An 18,489-nucleotide genomic window follows, 5' to 3' on the forward strand; every position below is an offset into this window, starting at 1 on the left:
CCTGAGGGAATTGGCTGATGTAGGTGCCAAGTCACTCTCCATAATGTTTGACAAGTCACAGCAGTCAGGTGAAGTCCCCAGAGACTGGAAAAAGATGTCATCTGCCTGGACTTCTGTAAGGCCTTTGACATGGTCCCCCATAACATCCTTCCTATATTGGAAAGATATGGATTTGATGGATGGACTTGATGATGGTTCAATGGATAAGGAATTGGTTGGATGGTCACATCACATGGCTTCATATCTGGGTGGAAATCAGTGAAACATTCAAGGTCAGGTTGGATGGGGTTTGGAGCAGCCTGGTCCAGTGGGATGTGTCCCTGTCCATGCAGGAGGGCTGGAACTAGATGACCCTTAAGGCCCCTTGCAACTGACCGTAGGAGGAGCGGACTAGATGTGACCCTTAAAGGTCCCTTCCAACCCAAACTATTCTATGAGTCTCTGAAGATCAAAAGGGACGAGGGCAAATGTTTAGCTCTAGGCAATTTCTGAGTTTTGGAGTCAGTCAGCAGAGAGATCACCTTTTCAGATATGGAGAAGGGCCAGTGCCCCACCATGAGGGATCTGGGCTCTTTAGTATCTCCCAGGTCAGAGATTTTTGAGGAGGACATGGGTTGAGAACTGAAGATGGCAGTGAAATCAGAGTGACAGAAGGAGTGAAGGAGAGAGAAACAAGGCAGCTGGTCTTTGTGATGAACACTGTCCTGAAACACCTAGCTGGGTAGTCATGGATTTCCATCATAGAGTAAAACAGTCAATACCTTCTATGCCTTCATGCCCTATTGCACATTTCACAAATGCAATAAATATTGCTACTGGTTCGGTACAAGGTATTTTATGATGAGTCCCACATTCATCACATCAAGCATAACAAGCACAGTGCAGGCCAGTTGAAATGTGCTTTCAAAGGATGGTTCTGCGTCAAAAATAAGGGCCCTGCCACATTCCCACTCTGTACCTGACCTGTCTCCATAGGAGTAGCAGCCTGAACGTCCAAAAGAAGGGAGCCAGCAGCCCCTCATCCTGCAGCACCTGTCAGGAATGCTGAAAAACTGGGATATGCCAGCACCAGGGCAGTGGCCAGAGCTGGTGGTGTCTTATGACCCTATGGATAGAACAGACAGCTGCTGGGGGAGCAAGAAGGGAGAGCATGGTGGCTGCAGGTGATGGGATGGAGCCCAGGGATGGAGCCCTAACACAGCTCTTCTCTCCAAAGTAAATCCTGAGCATCTTCTGGATCCCTCCTGGAGCCAGAGCTGGGGTGGGATGCTGCACCCTACAGGGTACTCAGGGACCAGTCTCATCTGGAGCAACTCACTCCAGACAACGCCAGCATTTCATTTTTTCATGGAATAAATGAACATAATAGGATAGTTTCCAGAATCGCTATTTTTTCAGAGTTCCTTCCTTCATCTGTTAAGTAAAATGCAATGCAATTACCTGCTATTCTCTCCAGGACTGCAGGGCTGAGCCTAAGCTGTACCTCCAGATCTGCGAACGCTGAAAACTTTTTAATTCTAAATCGACACTTTGCAACTCCCCTTCAGTTTTAAGTGCTCCATTTGCTTTTTTGCTAAATTCACTTCAAACAATTCTGCTGGTTTGCCTTGAGTGGAGGCTGAAAAAACCAACCTGCTGGTAAGAAAACCCGAGTCTAGTCCTGTCCTCTGCAAAACACCACCCCTACGCTCACGACCACGGCAAGAACGTGATCTCTGCCACTGCTATTAAGGCTCCTCTTCCTCACCGTTTTCTATTGCATAAACGTGTCCAAGCCTCGTGTCCCTCTGCTCCCAATCGCTCCCAGAGCTCTTGCATATCAATGTTTCATAAGAAATCAGCAGCAAAATGCACAGGCTCTCAGTTGCACAAGGAAAGTAGATCTTTGTTGGGTTTGTTATTCTCTTGGAGGGCGAGGGTGTGGTGAGTAGGGTTACAAATAAGGCCTTTTTGAGAATACATTTCGCATTCAATAATTAACACTGTCTTAATAAAGTCCAGTCATGTATGACCCGGCCCTGATTGGTAAGATCACAAATAGCTCCATTTTTGTTGTGTTGCTTGTTGTTTGTTTTTTTCTTATCTTATGAACTGAATCAAAGGAAAGGTTCAGAGTAGTATTTAAAACTAATGACTTTGCTTCTGCAAGTTCAAACTATATTGGCATCACAAGGTTAGACATTTAGGAAACACCAAAGCTATGATAGGAGAGCACTTGTGACAGGCTCTGTGACAAAAATGTTTAAGAAACTACTCAAAGGAAAAGTAAATAGCAAAAAATGTATGAAACTTATTAGTTCTGTTTTTATAACTATTTTAGAATTTATCCCAGGTTCTTATAAAATATATAAAACTGAGATACAAAGAACTAGCAATGTAATTTCAAATGATCTTCAGCTACAGGTTTTGCTTTAAGAAAACAGACACTCGAAAAGCAGCTGATCTGTAGTCTCTACATGCAGACACTTGAGTTCCTGGCAAACTTACCGTCAGTGGTTTTCTGAACTCCTCCACCATTTCAGCTCTCTCCTGGAATGAAACTCAACATTTCACCATTAAGTTGTTCTGCTCATGGTTTCACAGAGAGGACTTTACCATTTCCCAGCATTGGTTTCAAAGTTCCTTTTTTCTCCCCCCCCCCCCCCTTTTTTTTCCTTTTTTTTTTTTTTTTTTAAACTTTTTTCTTTTTTTTTAATTTTTTTCTTTTTTTTCCCTTTATGAGTTTTAAACCACAGGGTGAATCCATGAAATGAGGTAAGTAAATTTGGCACACTTTTAGTCATGTCCATAGAACTTTGGGTAAGTTGTTTAAGTGAACAATACCGTTTTCCTTGGGAGTTACAGGTGCTTTCAAAGGGGGGTGGTTAGTACTTAACAACTGGAATGTTTCTAGTAAAACCAAAAGGCATAGCTGCAGAAAACACTCACAACCCAATGTTGATAGAGAAGTAAAAATATATACAATACAGTCACTTGTTCATAGTTTGGCACAATTTTTTTTTGTTGTCGTGGGTAATAGTGCATAAACTACTGTACAACAGTATGACTTTTAAAACAGTCTTTTCACAGAGAATACCAGATTAGGTTTGCTTTCAAAGAATAAAATTTCCACAATTTCAAACTCTTCATTTCAGCACTTACATTTCAACAGACCACAAGGCAGATTTCGAAAAGGAACCGACGGGAGAAAAACAACAACCAAAAAAAACAAAAAAAAACAACCAAAGAAAAAAAATAATAATAAAAAAGAAAGAAACCAACATCAACCATCTTTCTAGAAAAGGGAGTCTCTTCTTCAAATACAGGAAAACCCAAAAATGTTGTTTCTGCTTTAAGAAGAATGGAGTCTGATTCCCTGCAGGAAAAAAATCAAACATTTGATGCCATCTTAGTTAGCTCGTCTGGAGTCACCACGACGGAGCGAACGCGCTAAAGGCGGGCAGGTACAGAAGATGCAGCTTTAGATGATGCAGGTTAGGAGATATAACAGCAGAGGGGGCCAGAAAGCACTCAAAATTGCCACGTGAAGCTCAATTAGGAGCGAGTTCTCATTTGCAAAGTAAAGAGCCTTTTAAGTTTCGAGATCTTGGCTTTTGGATGCATAACCTCTCTCTTTTTTTTTTTTTTTTTTGTGGTTTATTTTTTTACAAAATGTTCCCCCCAAAAAAGTCTTTCCTCGTCAAAATCATTAAAAAGACTGTGTAATCATGTTTTTTCTCTTTTTTTTTTTTCCCCCCCAATAAATAAGTAATTAAAAACTGAAGAAGCCAAACAGCAGAAAAGAGTAGCCTTGTTAGTTTTTTTAACCCCAGCCAAGCCAGAAAGTTGGTCATTCTTTTAGGTAGCTTGCAAGTAATAAGTATTTTCATGCATTTAAAAAAACCCAAACAAACCCACATTAAAACAAACAAAGAAAAAACCAACCCAACCCTGACCCCAAAACCAAAAACCAACCAAAACTGTAAAAGGGGAAACGTCTTTTTTTTTTTTTTTCCTTTTTTTTTTTTTCATGCAACTTTTGCTTTCAGGAAGGAAAAAACTGAGGAACAGCGGGCTTAGCAGGTGGGAGGGAGGTTAAGGGGCATTCCAGCCAGTTTGGTGCAGCATTACCTCAGTTTCTCAAAAGCAGCTGTCACGGGTGGGTCCTTGTGGGGCTGTTCGCGGTCCGTCCGCTTTATTTTACAGTTCTCATCCCTCAGTGATTTCGAACTGGATTTATGACGGTAGAGTTTTTTATGGGTAGGTCCGTTATTGCCTAAAGTGCTCAGGTTACTATAGTTCTTATCAAAAAAGGGAGTATGAATGTCCGTCGTGTACCCGGTCGAGCAGTTGGGGCGACCAGGGTCGCAGGTTGCAGCTTTGCCATTTTTGCTTGAGCCCTTGGTGTTCGACTTGTGGTTCTTCGCCACCCCTGGCGAGCTGCCATTCGCCTTCTTCTTCGACTCTTGGGAGGTCCCTGCCAAAATTTTAAGAGTTTTCAGTTTCAGGCTGTTGGATTCTGGTGACCGGAATATGTCTGGAACACTGTTGTGGCCAACAGGCCCCCACAAGGGCTCGATGGAGGCCATCATGAACCTCTGGACATCCGCCATTCCTGACGCAATGTTGGACAAGATGTTGGAAGGTTCCTCAAACTCCCTCTGATCGTCATCCAGGAGGTTGGTGGTGTTGCCCAGGCTTGTTTCTGACCAGCCTGTGCCTCCCTCTTTTCCCAGTGCCCACTCTCCAGAGAGCCCATTGTGTTTGCCCAGTTTCACCCCAGTGGGGCTGCAATGCTGAGTACTCTCAGTGAGGCCCTTAGTGGTGGTGGCCACGTTGCTCAGCTGATTGACCACCCTACCACCAACCACCGGAGCCTTCTCACCATTGACTCCCACAGCATTTTTCCCTTTCCTGGTGGATTTGGGTGACTGCCTGGAGTTTTTCCCTTGTGGTTTATCAGTTCCTTTGTTGGTTTTGGGCGATTTTTTCCGGGTGGTTTTCTGGGAAGAGCTTTGGTTTGTACCCACATTCTTGCTGGATGAACTTTTCCTCTTCGATTTTGACACTTTGCTATTGGTGCTAATTTGACCAGATGGCTCATTAAATGTTGACAAGCATGGACTCTTTTCGAGGAGGCTGACAGAATCTTCATCATTGAACATATGGAACTGGAACTGGTGATTATTTAAAGCAAACCCATTATCTGCCTGATCCTCGGACTGCAGGACCCCGCAGTTCCACTTGACCTTCTCAGAGCTGTTGATGGTGGCCTGGGAGCTCTCCTGAAAGCCCTTTAAGGTGCCCAGGGGCTTGCTGTCGGAGCTAGCTATCTGTGGGGACAGGCTGGGAGTGTCTGGAGGGGACATCTCCGACAGCGACGACTGGCGGAACTTATCAGGAGTGAAGTTGGAAATGTCTAAAAGGTCTGTAGACTCCTTCAATGGGGTGATTTCATCTATGCTTTGCTGGATCACTAGCTTGGGACTGCAGTGGGCCAAGAAATCATCATTAATATCATCCTCGCCATCCTTTTCACAAGACTTTAAACTTAAAGAACTGTAATTGCTAGAACTAACTGACAATGAACCCACTGAATCAAAACTAATGAGCCTGCCATCATCTGTACTTAGTGTACCTCGTTGGAAATGAAAGCGTCCCTCTCCATTATTAAAATGACATGACTGATAAGAATCATCAGCCTGCACTTGTTGGCTATCTGGCATGTAATTTTTTTGGTATAGCAATTTGCTGCTATTCAGACTGACTGGAGCGTACCCCGAGGCAGGGAGGCCATCAGCCCCCGCGGCACCACCGCCGAACTCACCAGGCAGCCCACCCGCCTCCCCCAGCTCGCTGGGGAAGTCCTGGTGGTTGCTGCCAGCAGCTTTGCTGGGCGGCCACACGCTACTGAAGTTGCTCTGTTCCATCTCCAAGTGAGCAGGAGACTGCTGCAGCTCGGACTCGGAGGGTGGGGAGAGCACGCAGCTCTGTGCCGGCTGCAGAGCTGGGAAGGGCTTTTCTGCCGGGATGATGCTGGGGAGCGGGTGCTGCTGCTGCTGCTCAGGGGGGTGCTGGGTGAAGTACGAGATACTGGCGTTGCTCGACAAATCAGAAGCATCTAGCAATGTCTGCAGATACCCTCCGGGGATCAGGGGTACATTGGTGGTGATATTAGCAGATGGCAGAGGCTTGTCTGAAGAGGAGGTGGATGGTAGGAAAGGAGAATTTTTAGCAAGCTTATCCTCATGGCACTCCGGGAGATGGGAGCTGTCTGAAGCACAAGGAACAGTTTCGTCCTTCAGACGCGCTGCAGATTCCTGGTTTTCCAGCACCGGGGAGCCCTCCGCTGTATTGGTAGCAGCTTTGATCTTCTTGCATTTCAACCTGGCTTCACTTTTGAATTTGATTCTGCGGAGGACTTTCCTCTCCGTCCCCTTGTGCTCCCGCTCCTGTGATTTGCATTTCACGGCAGCAATGCCCATGATGTCATTCCCATGTAATCCATTGGCACAGCCAGGGGTGGCGATGGCTAACACCGGCAGCCCTTTCAGGCCCACGTCCTCTTTACTGCTGCAAGGCTGCTTGTTATCAGAGGAGCAAGAGCCCAGCTTGTTCACTGATTGCTCGATGGCTTTAATTCTTTGAATCCGGTGCCGGTTTGCTAGCTTGCATTTTCGCTTCCGTGGGTGAGGGAGGAATGAAGCATCTGAGCCGTTAAGATAGAAATTCTGCTTGTGGTAGAGAGACGATCTGAGCAAATCCAGCCGGCTCTGCTGCCTCTCTTGCCAGAAGCCCTTCAGTGGGGCCAGCTTTTCGTATTTGCTGAGCAGCTCCTCGTTTAGGGTAACAGTTGTCTCACTGGCATCCACTTTGCTGAGCTTCACCAGCATATGCTTCTCCCCTTTAAACCTGTTAATGATGATGTACTTGATGATAACGGGGGGCTCCTTGCGAGAGACTTTTCGCCGTTTCTTGGGGCACCACTCATCATCGTCTTCTTCCTTGGGCCCATCCGGGAGCCACTCCTTCTTGTCCAGGATCTTCTCGTTCTCGATGGAGTCCACATCGTACAGGTAGTCATCACTGTAGCGCACTTTCCTCTTGGCCCGCAACCCATAGTTCTGCTGAATGAAGGAGCTGGAGTGGTCCCGGGACAGGTACCGGCTGCAGTCCTTGATATCCCGCAGCACATCGTAGGAGGACTCTGTGCAAGTGCTGTCATCACTGAACTCCCCAGAATCCTCTGTGGAATTCACCGAGTCCAAAAAGTGGCTCCTCTTGGGGGCCATGTACTGCACCATCTCTGTGCTGTTGCAGGATTTATTTAAGGCAGCTTTCTCCTCCTCCTCACCATCCTCTTCCTCACCGTCCTCCTCCTCCTCCCCCCAGATGATGCCTTCCTCAGATTTGAATTGAGAAGGGTCGGTGGCACCACCAGCCCCCCTTTTCAGGGTGCTCCTGTTGTCCCTTTTGGTGCAGTTGCTGAACACGCTGGGGAAGAAGTTGAACTGGGCATCCTCTTGTAGGGTGGTGGTCTTCTCCCGCACGTTGTCCTGAAAAGATTCATATCTAATCTTTAGGGAGCAGACATCACTTCCCAAGGTGGAATCGTCATCATCAAACATGTAATTATCCACGTCTTCCTCAGAAAACAAATTTACAGAAAGCTCATTTTTGGAGCAGAGGTCAAGCAGCTCAATTTTACTTTCACTAATGAAAGATTCAAAATAGCCCCATTCCTGGTTGGGATTTGTTAGTAAAGGTTCCTCGCCATTGCATTTGTCTAATAGTAATCCCTCGTAATAATTTTTCTGAGTAGGGTCCTCTGAATCACTGTCAGATTTTTCTGCATCTCTTTTGTCCGCTGCCCTCGATTTATGCATAGGGAAGCTTAAAAGCTGGTCTGAAAGCAGTTGATCCCCATATCTCATGGTTTCTCCTGTGCTCATGCAGTGAATCCCTATATCAGAGACTGAACAGGTGTCATAATCCCTATTTATATCCCCTACTTTCAAGCTTATTCCCGGCTCCGCATCAATGCCGTCCTTTGATTCAATAAAGCAGCCCAGACAGGTCCGGCTCGGCTGCATCAAGCAGTCGCCCGTCAGCGCCGACATCCCCCCGGGCTCCATCATGCTGAAAGGAGCCTTCTCGCACTCGCCCGGCAGCGACCAGGAGCTCATGCCCTTTGTCACGCAGGAGGTGAGGGAGATGGCGTGGGCGGAGGAGTCATCCGCGGGGTGCTCGGGGACATCGGTGAGCCGCAGCGGCGACGGCGGGCTCAGCAGGCAGGGCTTCTTGGCAGGCAGGGCGGGCAGCGCCCGCTGGCTTTCCTTCGGAGCCGGCGTCAAGGCTGGGAACGGGACCCCGGCCTCACTGCAAGGCCTCTCGTCGCCATCCAGGATGTGTGATTCTGGGTGGGGTGGGGGAGGAGGAAAAGGGAAGGAGAAAAGAAGGAAAAACAGAGAGGGTTTACAAGCCTGGCGGTGCAGCTCCAGCTGGCCACCCCACTCCCCTTCTCCCGAGGGTTTGGTGGGGACTTTTCTCAAGTGCTCCCTGTGAGACCATGAGCCTTCCCTTCTGGATGTCATGAAGGTGGCGATGTGCACAGAAGGGAGAGGGGAACGCTCTCCCCTCTGCAGCCTGCTGGAAGAGGTACAAGAGTACATTTAAAAAACACCAAATCCATCCGTTCTTTCCTCCTCATATACATACTGTTACCTGGATACTGCCTTTCAAATCTGACAAGGTTATTAAAAAACAAAACAAGCCTAATAAAAATGTTCCCATTAACGTTGAAAAAATTAATGGAAAAATAAAATTCTTAAAGAAACAAAGCATCCCCCCTGCAGTGCCTGCAGCTTAAACATACCTGAACCTCATTACTGCTTTGGAGTCAGAAAGTTATGGCTGTTTTTAAAAAACAAGTAAGTCTTTTTGTCACTGTTCACACCAAGGGAAGGTAGAAAGTAACACTGAGTATACAGCAATTATTATTAGAGTTATTGTGGGTTTTGACATTTTGACGCCTTTTTAATAATGTAAGGATTTCTTTTTAACCTAAGGACTTTTTATTTTTACCTGGTCACACTCTTTTGTGGCAGAATAAAGTTAGGAATATACTTTTATCTACCTCAGTGGATGGTATGTGTTGGAGGGCTGCCTGTCTGTGCCAAGCCTAAAACTGAGAGAAAGTCAAAATCCCCTGAATCTCATCCCAAAAGCTCCCGGTGCTTTTGTCCAACAGAGACCTTAGGGATGAAGCCATGGGTGAAGCCTTCAGCCAGTACCATCAGGCTGCAGTTGGAGCCATGAAGTGCTTTAAGGACTTCACACAACTTCCCAAACACTGCAGAAATCAAAGCAGAAGTGCAGTGCAAGGTCTGTAAACATCTCCAACATGCATGGCTTGGAAAAAAACAGACTGACTTGCCTGAAATCTGTGCTGCTTCCCTCTCCTCAAAAAGGGTTAAAAAACAAATCAATAAAAAAGCTCATTTTTCAGGCCTTCCCACCAGTTTTTATATCAGAAATGCAGAGGTGGTATCTTTTTCCTTAAGCACCAAAACAAATTAACCAGTGAAGTTCCACTTCAGAAGGAAAATAAAATAAAAATCAGCTCAGAGCTGAGAGCAGCATAGAAAATGTGAGGATAAAAGAGGGATGTCCGTGAATACTCTAAGACTCAAAAAAGGGGGAGGTAAAAAGCTGAAATCCAGTCTCAACACTGCATTCAATACACAGAGATGCTATTCTAGAAAACAAACTCTCTCTGGGTGTCTTTTTAGGTTTATGGCTGTAGTGAAGTTAACTCCTGTGAAATACAAATACTAAAACTTTATTTTCTAGGGCTTGTATCATCCTAAAATCAAGTGCACGTTCAACCGATGCTCTAACATAAACAACACTCCAAGGCTACAATTAAAAACGGAAACTCTGAAGAAGCAAAACCACCTTTCCCAGTTGAACATAGGTGGCCTGACTGAAAAATCCTGAGCCACTCTGCTGTCCATCAGCTCTGAAGGAGCCAGTCCCAAACTGGGCACCGCTGCCTGGATTTACTCTGGATTCTGGATCTGGCTGTGGATTCACTGCAGCCAGCACCCACTGATAGGGTGAGGGGACATCAGAGCTACTTTCCAACTTACTACTGTGGATTCAGCAGCAACTCCTACACAACAATGTTTAATTAAAGCACTTTTTTAGCCTGGTCTAATTGAATTTCAAGGAAGTGGTATCATGGGTAGACATCACACAACTTTACTCAGCAGGTAAAGCTTATTTTACTGCCTGTTAGCTTAGACAGGGGGACCATGGCCAGAAGATGTCCTGGGAGCTCCAGCAGCTGTCATCAGCTGCAGCTTTGCCATGTCTAGTCATGAAGGAGATGGGCTGACAAAGACAGATACCTCCAAAATTTCATGGTAGAGGTGAGCACAAGCCACCCACACATTGTGGGGTCCTCACAGGCACCCACACAGCTGGAGCCACTCTGGGTTTTCAGGAATGAACAAGAACAACATTTGACTCACTGCATAAACTTCATTTTGAGGAGACAGAAGGATTTGGACATAGAAGACATCGGAGGACCACGTCCTCAATATCTAAGATTTATAGGCCACTACAAAATGCAAAAAGCCATGAAGTTAAACAAAAACATGCTGAAGAATGAAAATGTCAACCCCTGCCTCGATGCTGAACTGCCACGGCATTTACTGTGGCTCACCACTGAAGTCCAAATGACTTGGGAAAATGCTCAGAGGAGCATTTATTCCAATCAGGTTTTCAGGCAGCAGAGCACTGTTACTCCTAATTATTGCTTTTCAAGACAAGTGTGGAATTGATTAAAGAGGCACAAAGGTATTTTGGGCAGGCTGCTGGAAGCAGCCGATACTCCCCCAATGAAGGAAGCTGGAGTGACTTGGTGGTTCCCTGGAGCACGACTGTGGCCAGGAGCACCTCAGCATGCACCAAAGTGGTGTTACAGGTGAGGGGATCCCATGTCCCTGCTGATGGGCCACACAGAGAAAGAGATAACAAGTTCACAAGTCCAGCCTTCCCTTTCCATGGGTGCTAATCCCGGTCTGTTTCTTTTACCTAACCACTAATTTCTCCTCAGTTTGTAGGGACTCAGTTTCCTCCAGTCAAGTTTTGCTGAGATTGGCTGGTGGCTTCATAAGTAATTGTGAAGAAAAGAAAAGATGCCCAACAGGCAGAGGAGATACATATTATTGTAAGACTTTTTTCCCTAAGAAACCAGACTAAAATCCATAATTCAAACTGCATGTGCCCATAAACGTGCATATGCATGGTCAAAAGCAGTACTAATTAAGACCTAAGAAGGTGCAGATTCATAGCTGGAGTGACATCTCTGCAGAAAATACACGTTTACCCCACTGCTCCACATTGCAGTGATACCTGCAAACCACTAAAATTAAATATACAAAAGGAATTAGGAAAATAAGTTGGCTTGCAAGTTGTCGCTGCTCCCTCCTGGACCGTAATTAAGTTCCTTACCATTTTCTTTCACCCCATTAATCAGGATAGTTTCTTGGTCTTCTGAGGCACAATCCTGCTCTTGTTGGTCATCCATCAATTTAACCTCGTTCTGTTCACTCCATGCCCCACTGCATCTGGCCAACCTGCACATTTCCGAAACATAACCAGTCAGTACAATTCCCAGAATCAGCTCAAGGAACCAAGAGTAAAAAATAACAATTAAAAAAACCCCACATAACCTCACATGCTGCCCTCACCCTGCTTCAGAGGACACACAGTATTTATTTAGGCTTTTGTATTTTCACTTTTTCAACTCTAAAAGCCACATCTAGTGTATTTCAGTAGGTTCAAAGGCTATATATCACTATTTCCTTCCCCAAAGTCCTGCTTTAGAAGGTGGAGCAGGTACTCTGCACCCTTCACATTGCTCAAAACTGCTTTGAAAGACCAGGAAAGAGTCATTATGTTATCTCCAGATGGGTGAGAGGAGACACAAAGAGATGGGGACTTGCCCAAGGTCAGGCAACAGCAACCCTATGTTGGAGTTGGAAGAGAAATGTAGATATCCCGAGCTACTGCTCTCACCTTCCAAGTGCTGGCACATATGAAAAACTCCCCTAAAAAGCAGTTTTTTGGGGAAAACAAACACAACAAAACAACAAAAAACTATTAGTCTCATTCTTCACTCAAAACTCTAGTTCATTACAAGAGTTTCCTTGGAAGGCTCCTTCTCCCCCCACCAACCACCACCCTCACAGTCCCTGTTGGGTTAATTTTCATCTTGATTGTATGACCATCAGTCAAGGTTGACTGGACTTGATGGAACTTCTCCGAAGCAACAAAACAGGGATCAGAATCAGGCCTCAATTTTCTCCACTTGTCCATTGAAGATTCCCCCTGATAAAACGCTCACCTGCCTAAGGAGAGGGAGACCCTGTAACAAGATGCGCCTGAGTCTCCAGGCACTGGTGGCACAGGATAACCCTCATCAGTGCTCCCCACCAACAGAATTTCACCTCTTGGACTGTAAATTCAAGTCAGAATCTAATTTCTTCCTCCTGGCAACTTGAACTCAACTTTTTCTCTCTCATAGAGCAGGTACATTGGGTTAGGTGGGTTTCTGTTTGCTTTTAGATTTGTTTTTCTAAATCAACATTTGTCAATCTCTGATCTTCCCACAGAATTCTCTGCCCTGGGTTCAGCAGCCCAACTTCATTCATATTCAGATTTACAGTGGAGTCCTCTTAATTAATGTGAAATCTTTACAACCATCTTAGTAACTGAAACCTTCCCTGAACTTAAAGATGTTGTGACACCCAGAGTAGGATAAGAATAACAAGCATCAGTAACTCAATTCCTCTGCATATTCAAGAGGCATATTTAACTAGCCTGCAGTTTTACTTTGATGCAAATCCATATTTCAAAGCTCTCCACACTTGGGTTCCTGCAGTAAGACCCCTCTGTCCCTCACCCTCCCCACCACGGGCTGGGAAAAGCTCCAGCCGAAGTGTCGCTGACGGGCTCTAACGGGAGCGATGGAAACACCAAAGCACGGATCAGGCGTCGGTGGGAGACATTTCCATGCAGCTTGAAGAAGATTAACTTCTAAGTGTGAAAGCTGCTCTGTGCTTGCCAGTGACAGTCTACAACTTCATGCCTCCTTGATACCCTCTGCCTATTATAGGTATCTTAATTTATTATATAAATTATGTTTTAAATATATGTATTAATGAAAATGTTAAAAAAATACCTTAAGCCTCAGGAAAAACAGACGCTTCTCAGGAAACCAGAGGCTTCTTAGGAGACCAGAGAACCAGCACTAGCCCCAGACACGGGCCACCATGACTTCTGGGCTGTTTGCTACCTCTGGAAGCTCTGGGAGAAGAAAAAGCTGAGGTAAGGAGCTTCGCTAGATTGTGACCTGGGAGATGGGTTTTGTGCACCCTGATCATCTGCAAGGTGGGAGAGAAACGTGCAAAGATCTTCCATTTTAATGAGCCAAGGGTAGATAGGGCTGGAGGATGGCATATCTGACCGTGCATGCTTACAGATTTGGACCTGCTGCTCGCTTCACCAGACTCAGGGTGGATGATGGGACCATCATCTTCAATGTTCAGAAGGTTACAATCCACATTTCTGTATACTCTTTATCTCCACAGTCTTTCTGAAGAGCAGAAGTGATGCTCTGATGAATGTGATCCAAAGGCTGGATCCAATGAAGGTGACAAAATGCAAGAATAAAGGGGATGTGCCTCCTGACAACTACTCGTCTCGACTGCAGTCACTCAGAGAACAGAACTGAGCTCTGGAAATGACCTGAAGAGTTCAGACAGGGGATCTTCACGTACTGTCAGGGAGAGATTAAGTGTGAATGAGACAACCTGAAGTTTGCATGGACCCAGTGAACAAGAGGACCTTTTGGGAGCAGTGTGGCCATGAAAGGCCAGATTCCAAGAGGGATGGGGAGAAACACCAGCGACTGCAAAAGAAAAGCTGATAAAGGGGCTTGATGTGATACAGAACAAGAAGAAACTACAGCCTGGAACAACAAAGAGGAAGAAAACAGCTGGGTTCCTGGGAAGAAAAACTCAACTGAGAGAGGTCTGAGATATAAAGGTGGTGGGCAGAGTACACCAGGTACCAGGAGAACACAGAACATGGTGCTGATTGTGGTCAGAAGAATAAAAGGGAGAGAATCTGGACTTCAGACAGCGTCAGGCCATTGAAGAGGTCTTCACGACTGGGGTCACGCTATCATGGAGAACCAATAGGACGAGAATCGGAGCTTGAAGTTTATGAACTTGACTGGAGCTAGAATGGATGGAGGAAGAGGATGGTCAGAGATGTGGAGTGAGATGAACTCCAGGGCTGCAGAGGAGGAGGGCAGGAGCGCAGCTCGGCAGGATGTGCCCCAAGGATGGTCACAGGTGGCTCAGTCATAGCAAAAAATTTAGAAGGACTTTTCTGGACTGCACCAGACTGTAGTGCATTGGTCTGCTAAGATCACAGCTGGCACGACAGAGAAAGACACAGGCTAAGAAAGGAGATGAAAGGGAGAAGTCACAGAAAGTAAGCAGTGGAGCTAAAAAATAATGCAACTAGTTTTAAGCACAAGATGGACAAATTAATGGACAGAAGGGCAAGATGCAGTTGCCTGTGACAGCAGGACTCAGTGACCTGGAGAAATCACAGAATCACAGAATGGTTTGGGTTGGAAGGAACCTGAAAGATCATCCAGTTCCAACCCCCCTGGATGGACAGGGACACTTCCTGCTAGACCAGGTTGCTTTGAGCCCCATCCAACCTGGCCTCGAACACTTAAAACACACACATCACCCAAAACGCATCCTCCACTGTAAACAAACCACTGCCTTCTGAGCATGTGTCCTCAGCCCAGGTGGCCCAGTAACCCAAAACACTTCTCTGTTCTGTATTAAAAATACAACATGATACTCAAGAAGTTTCATGGATGCTGGTTTTGCTGGAGTGGAGACCAACATCATCAGAGAACATAAGCCAATGTCCTAGCTAAGGCCCCACTAGCTCCCTCTGTTCCCAGAGAGACTGAGCAGCATACCCTGGTAGAACATCCCCTCATTTGTAGGGGTTTGTTTTTGGAGTTAAACCAGATTATTTCCTTTCCTACAAATGCAACAGGGTAGGCAAAGCATCAGCACCACAAGCAATGCTCCCTACAGGAGGGGAAAATCAGGAGTGCTGTTTATTTACCTACAACAGAGGGGAAAACACCCGAATAACAAAGTGAAAACATCTGGACACATTCCCACATTCATCTCCAGTCACATAAATGATGAACCTTATGTTCACTTAAAACTGCCACTGGTTTTGCACAGCTTGGATTTAAGCATGTTCCTATGAATATTAATGGGCTCACAGCATTTTCCAGAGGACACAGTGATGGGTGCAGTGATGCCCTGGAAGCAATTCCAGGGGATAAAGCCAGCCAGTCATGACTGCCATCTAATCCAGCACTTGGAGATGTTCAACTAGCTGTGGAGATATCTAGATATCTATATAAATCTATACACATATATCTATATATATAATTCATATTTCCTGGGCACTAGTGCTGTTTTGAAGCTTAATACACTCCTCCCCAAGCAGAGGAGGAAAAAAAAAAAATCTACCAGGTAAAAATAAACAGCATCTAGACCAGCTGAAAGCCCACCTACATGTATGGGAATACATCAGATGGGCCAGATTATGGGTTAGCAGGAGCTGTTCCATAATTAAAGCTGCAAGAGTGTTTTGGCTTAAAGCTGAATAAACAAAAGGTCTATATCACCCAGACAAAACCCAACGTGCTGGTTCCTATTTATACACAGCTCCTATTTACCAAGTGCTTTTATTTGGTGCAGATCAGGAGGGTAGATGGAGAGGGAGTATCCAAAGGGGAGGAAAAATATTTTTCTGGAGAAGTGGGGGAAGAAAGCAGGGAAGAAGATGTGGTTTTTTTTCCTGTCGAGTTGTGAATAAGCACAGGTGTTCTGTGTGTGCAGTTGTATCTTTCACAAAAAGAGCTTTAGAGAAATTAATTACATGTCAGAGCCTCTGACAGGTCTTTTAAGAATTATGATACTTTTGAATGAAAACATTATATACTTAAAAAGAAATACCGTGTAAATGTCTCAGAGATATTTACATTCAGTGGAGTAATAGTAGGAAAGAATTCAGCTCTATCCGTGGGACGAATGGATGCTGAATATGCCATGCTCCTCCTAACGTCTCCTGCCCTTGTAGGACTTCATTAACTCTGCTGCCACAGCACAAAGCCAAGTTCAGGGGCATCTTCTCAGGAATCAGCCACAAAGAGGAACAAGAGCCAGAGCTGCTTCCCTCACCCCTCTGGGCTGCATCTCTGCACTCTCAGCTCCTCCTAAAGCAAGGCCACCACAGAGGAAAATGGTTTTCTGTTTGCAGTTTTGGGTTGCTTTGCCAAGGTCATTGTTCACTGATCTGAAAGGCAGCATTTTCCTACCAGATTTTGAAATTCCTAAATCCCTTTCATCCCAGGGATTCTACTTGATCCTTGGTTTTTCACTATAATTTGATAACTGGTGGGTGAAGTGATAAAAATTTTTCACTTGCCAGCAGATGGGGATGTATTTTACTACTAAGCCTCCAAAAATAGGTTCTCTAGAAGTACCTCTAAGTAAACCTGTTTTTCCAATAATTTATATTTTTTCTTCAGACCAAGGGTCTCTACATTTTGCCCAGCAAAATGACAAGCAAAAATACAGGGTACATGAATTTTCCAGAGCAGAAAGGGTTGGAAAGGTGAAGTTCACAAAGAAAGGTACAGTGTGAAAGCATCCTCCCACTCTGCCCACCATCAAGTGCTTCTCTGGTCCATGGAAGGGATGTTGGACTTACGAGTTCTGGTTTAAAAGTTATTTTCCCAGGAAAATTATTTCCTGGGAGGAAATAATAGAATCATAGAATTACAGACTGGTTTGGGTTGGAAGGGACCTTACAGATCGTCTAGTTCCAACCCCCCTGCATGGGCAGGGACACCTCCCACTGGACAAGGTTGCTCCAAGCCCCACCCAACCTGGCCTTGAACACTTCCAGCAGTTCTCTACGCTCTTCCTATTAAGGATGGTGAGCACGTGGGAGAAAAGGCCAAGTGAAGGAGAAAGAGAAAACAAAGAAGGCTTTTCTGGGTCAATCCGAGCAGTGAGACATATAAAACACTTGAGGAAGGTAAGGTTTGATAGAGTCAACAGTATATGGCTTGGCAACCTAGGTATAAATACTGATAAAAGCCTCCAATTAGGACTAAATCTGGAGGAAAGAAATGAAGTAGATAAAAAGAGCTTGCAGAGAAAACAGAGAACACAAAAACCATGAAAGGATGAAACTATTTAAGAAGTAGTGTGTTCCAGAAGGAGCAAAGGATGAATGGCTTGTTAATATTCAGAGCAAGCCTCCACTTCTTCCTCTGCTGAAAGCAGATGCAACAATTATCACAGAACCTGAGCCCCAACTCCAGCGGACCCCGAGATATGATATTAGGAGCAGCCTATTTCAGAGCTGACTCTGAAATAAATGACAGTCTCTGACCTTACTCTGGGAGGACATGAGGTGCAAGTGCTTCAAGACCTGTCACAAATGACTTTAAGGAAAAAGGAAGTAAGTGAACAAAATTATAGCCTTCTTGACAAAGCACACGTAAAATACAGAAGGAGCTTTCTCTCTAAATGTATTCTCACACATCAAGAACAGCAGTACATCATAAAGGGAAAAAGGTGGCAATTAAAATCCTTGAGAAGCTGAAATGCTTGAGGGAATGTCTGAAATATGGCATATTTCAGCTTAATTTCTGTGTTGGGGAAAGGACAGCTGCTAAACCCCAAAAACAAGAGTACCAAAATGCAAAGAGAGTGAAGGATCATCACAGTACAGGTGTGAGACAGGCAGGGACTGGGGAGGGTGGAACCTCGAGGGAAAAAATGTCCAAGTAGGAATGAGATCAGAAAGACCAAGAAAATCGGAGGGAAAAGGATAATTCAAGTCCAAAAGTAAAGGACACTGGCTTTGGATGAGCACAGCTCAATGCCATGTGCCCAGAGACAGATGCTGAGAACCTGTTGGAACATTCATGACAAGGCAAGGAAGAAAGAAATATCCTTCTTCACCAGACGTGGGATGAATTTACACTGTGGGGCCAGGAAACTATTCCCCTGGGAATAATGATGGTGACGAACTGCAGGAACCCACGTAGACTCGTGAGGGCTTCAGTGAGGACACCTGATTTAAGGTTCCAGAAGCACAGAGAGGATTTCTGGGTACCAAGAAAAAGAGGGGACTAGTAAGAAGAGTCACTGGGTTTCTTTTCAGTCATCCTCTCTCCAAAGAGGGGAGAAAAGTAAGCAATAATTAGTGTCACCAGCTGCATAGTTTTGAAAAGCACTGCCAAGCTGAGGGCTAGATTCATCTTCTGAAAATGAAGAACATCACAAACTTGGGCTTAGGTGTGATGGCCTA

At 45.2% G+C, this 18,489-nt stretch overlaps 1 protein-coding gene across 1 annotated transcript in view; it reads right to left on the minus strand.

Moving 5' to 3' along the window:
* Positions 1 to 3,130: 3,130 nt before the first annotated feature.
* NEXMIF (neurite extension and migration factor) overlaps positions 3,131 to 18,489 on the minus strand; it is a 155,613-nt gene continuing 140,254 nt past the window's right edge. The window contains exons 3-6 of the mRNA XM_051630644.1: positions 11,500 to 11,624; positions 4,111 to 8,395; positions 3,243 to 3,355; positions 3,131 to 3,195 (exon numbers count right to left, since the gene is read on the minus strand). Coding sequence (XP_051486604.1) covers positions 3,131 to 3,195; positions 3,243 to 3,355; positions 4,111 to 8,395; positions 11,500 to 11,575 — 4,539 coding nt within the window. The 5' untranslated portion in view covers positions 11,576 to 11,624. The remainder of the gene's footprint in view (positions 3,196 to 3,242; positions 3,356 to 4,110; positions 8,396 to 11,499; positions 11,625 to 18,489) is intronic.

This window comes from Apus apus, chromosome 12 (genome assembly GCF_020740795.1).
Source record: "Apus apus isolate bApuApu2 chromosome 12, bApuApu2.pri.cur, whole genome shotgun sequence".
Lineage (NCBI taxonomy): Eukaryota > Metazoa > Chordata > Aves > Apodiformes > Apodidae > Apus > Apus apus.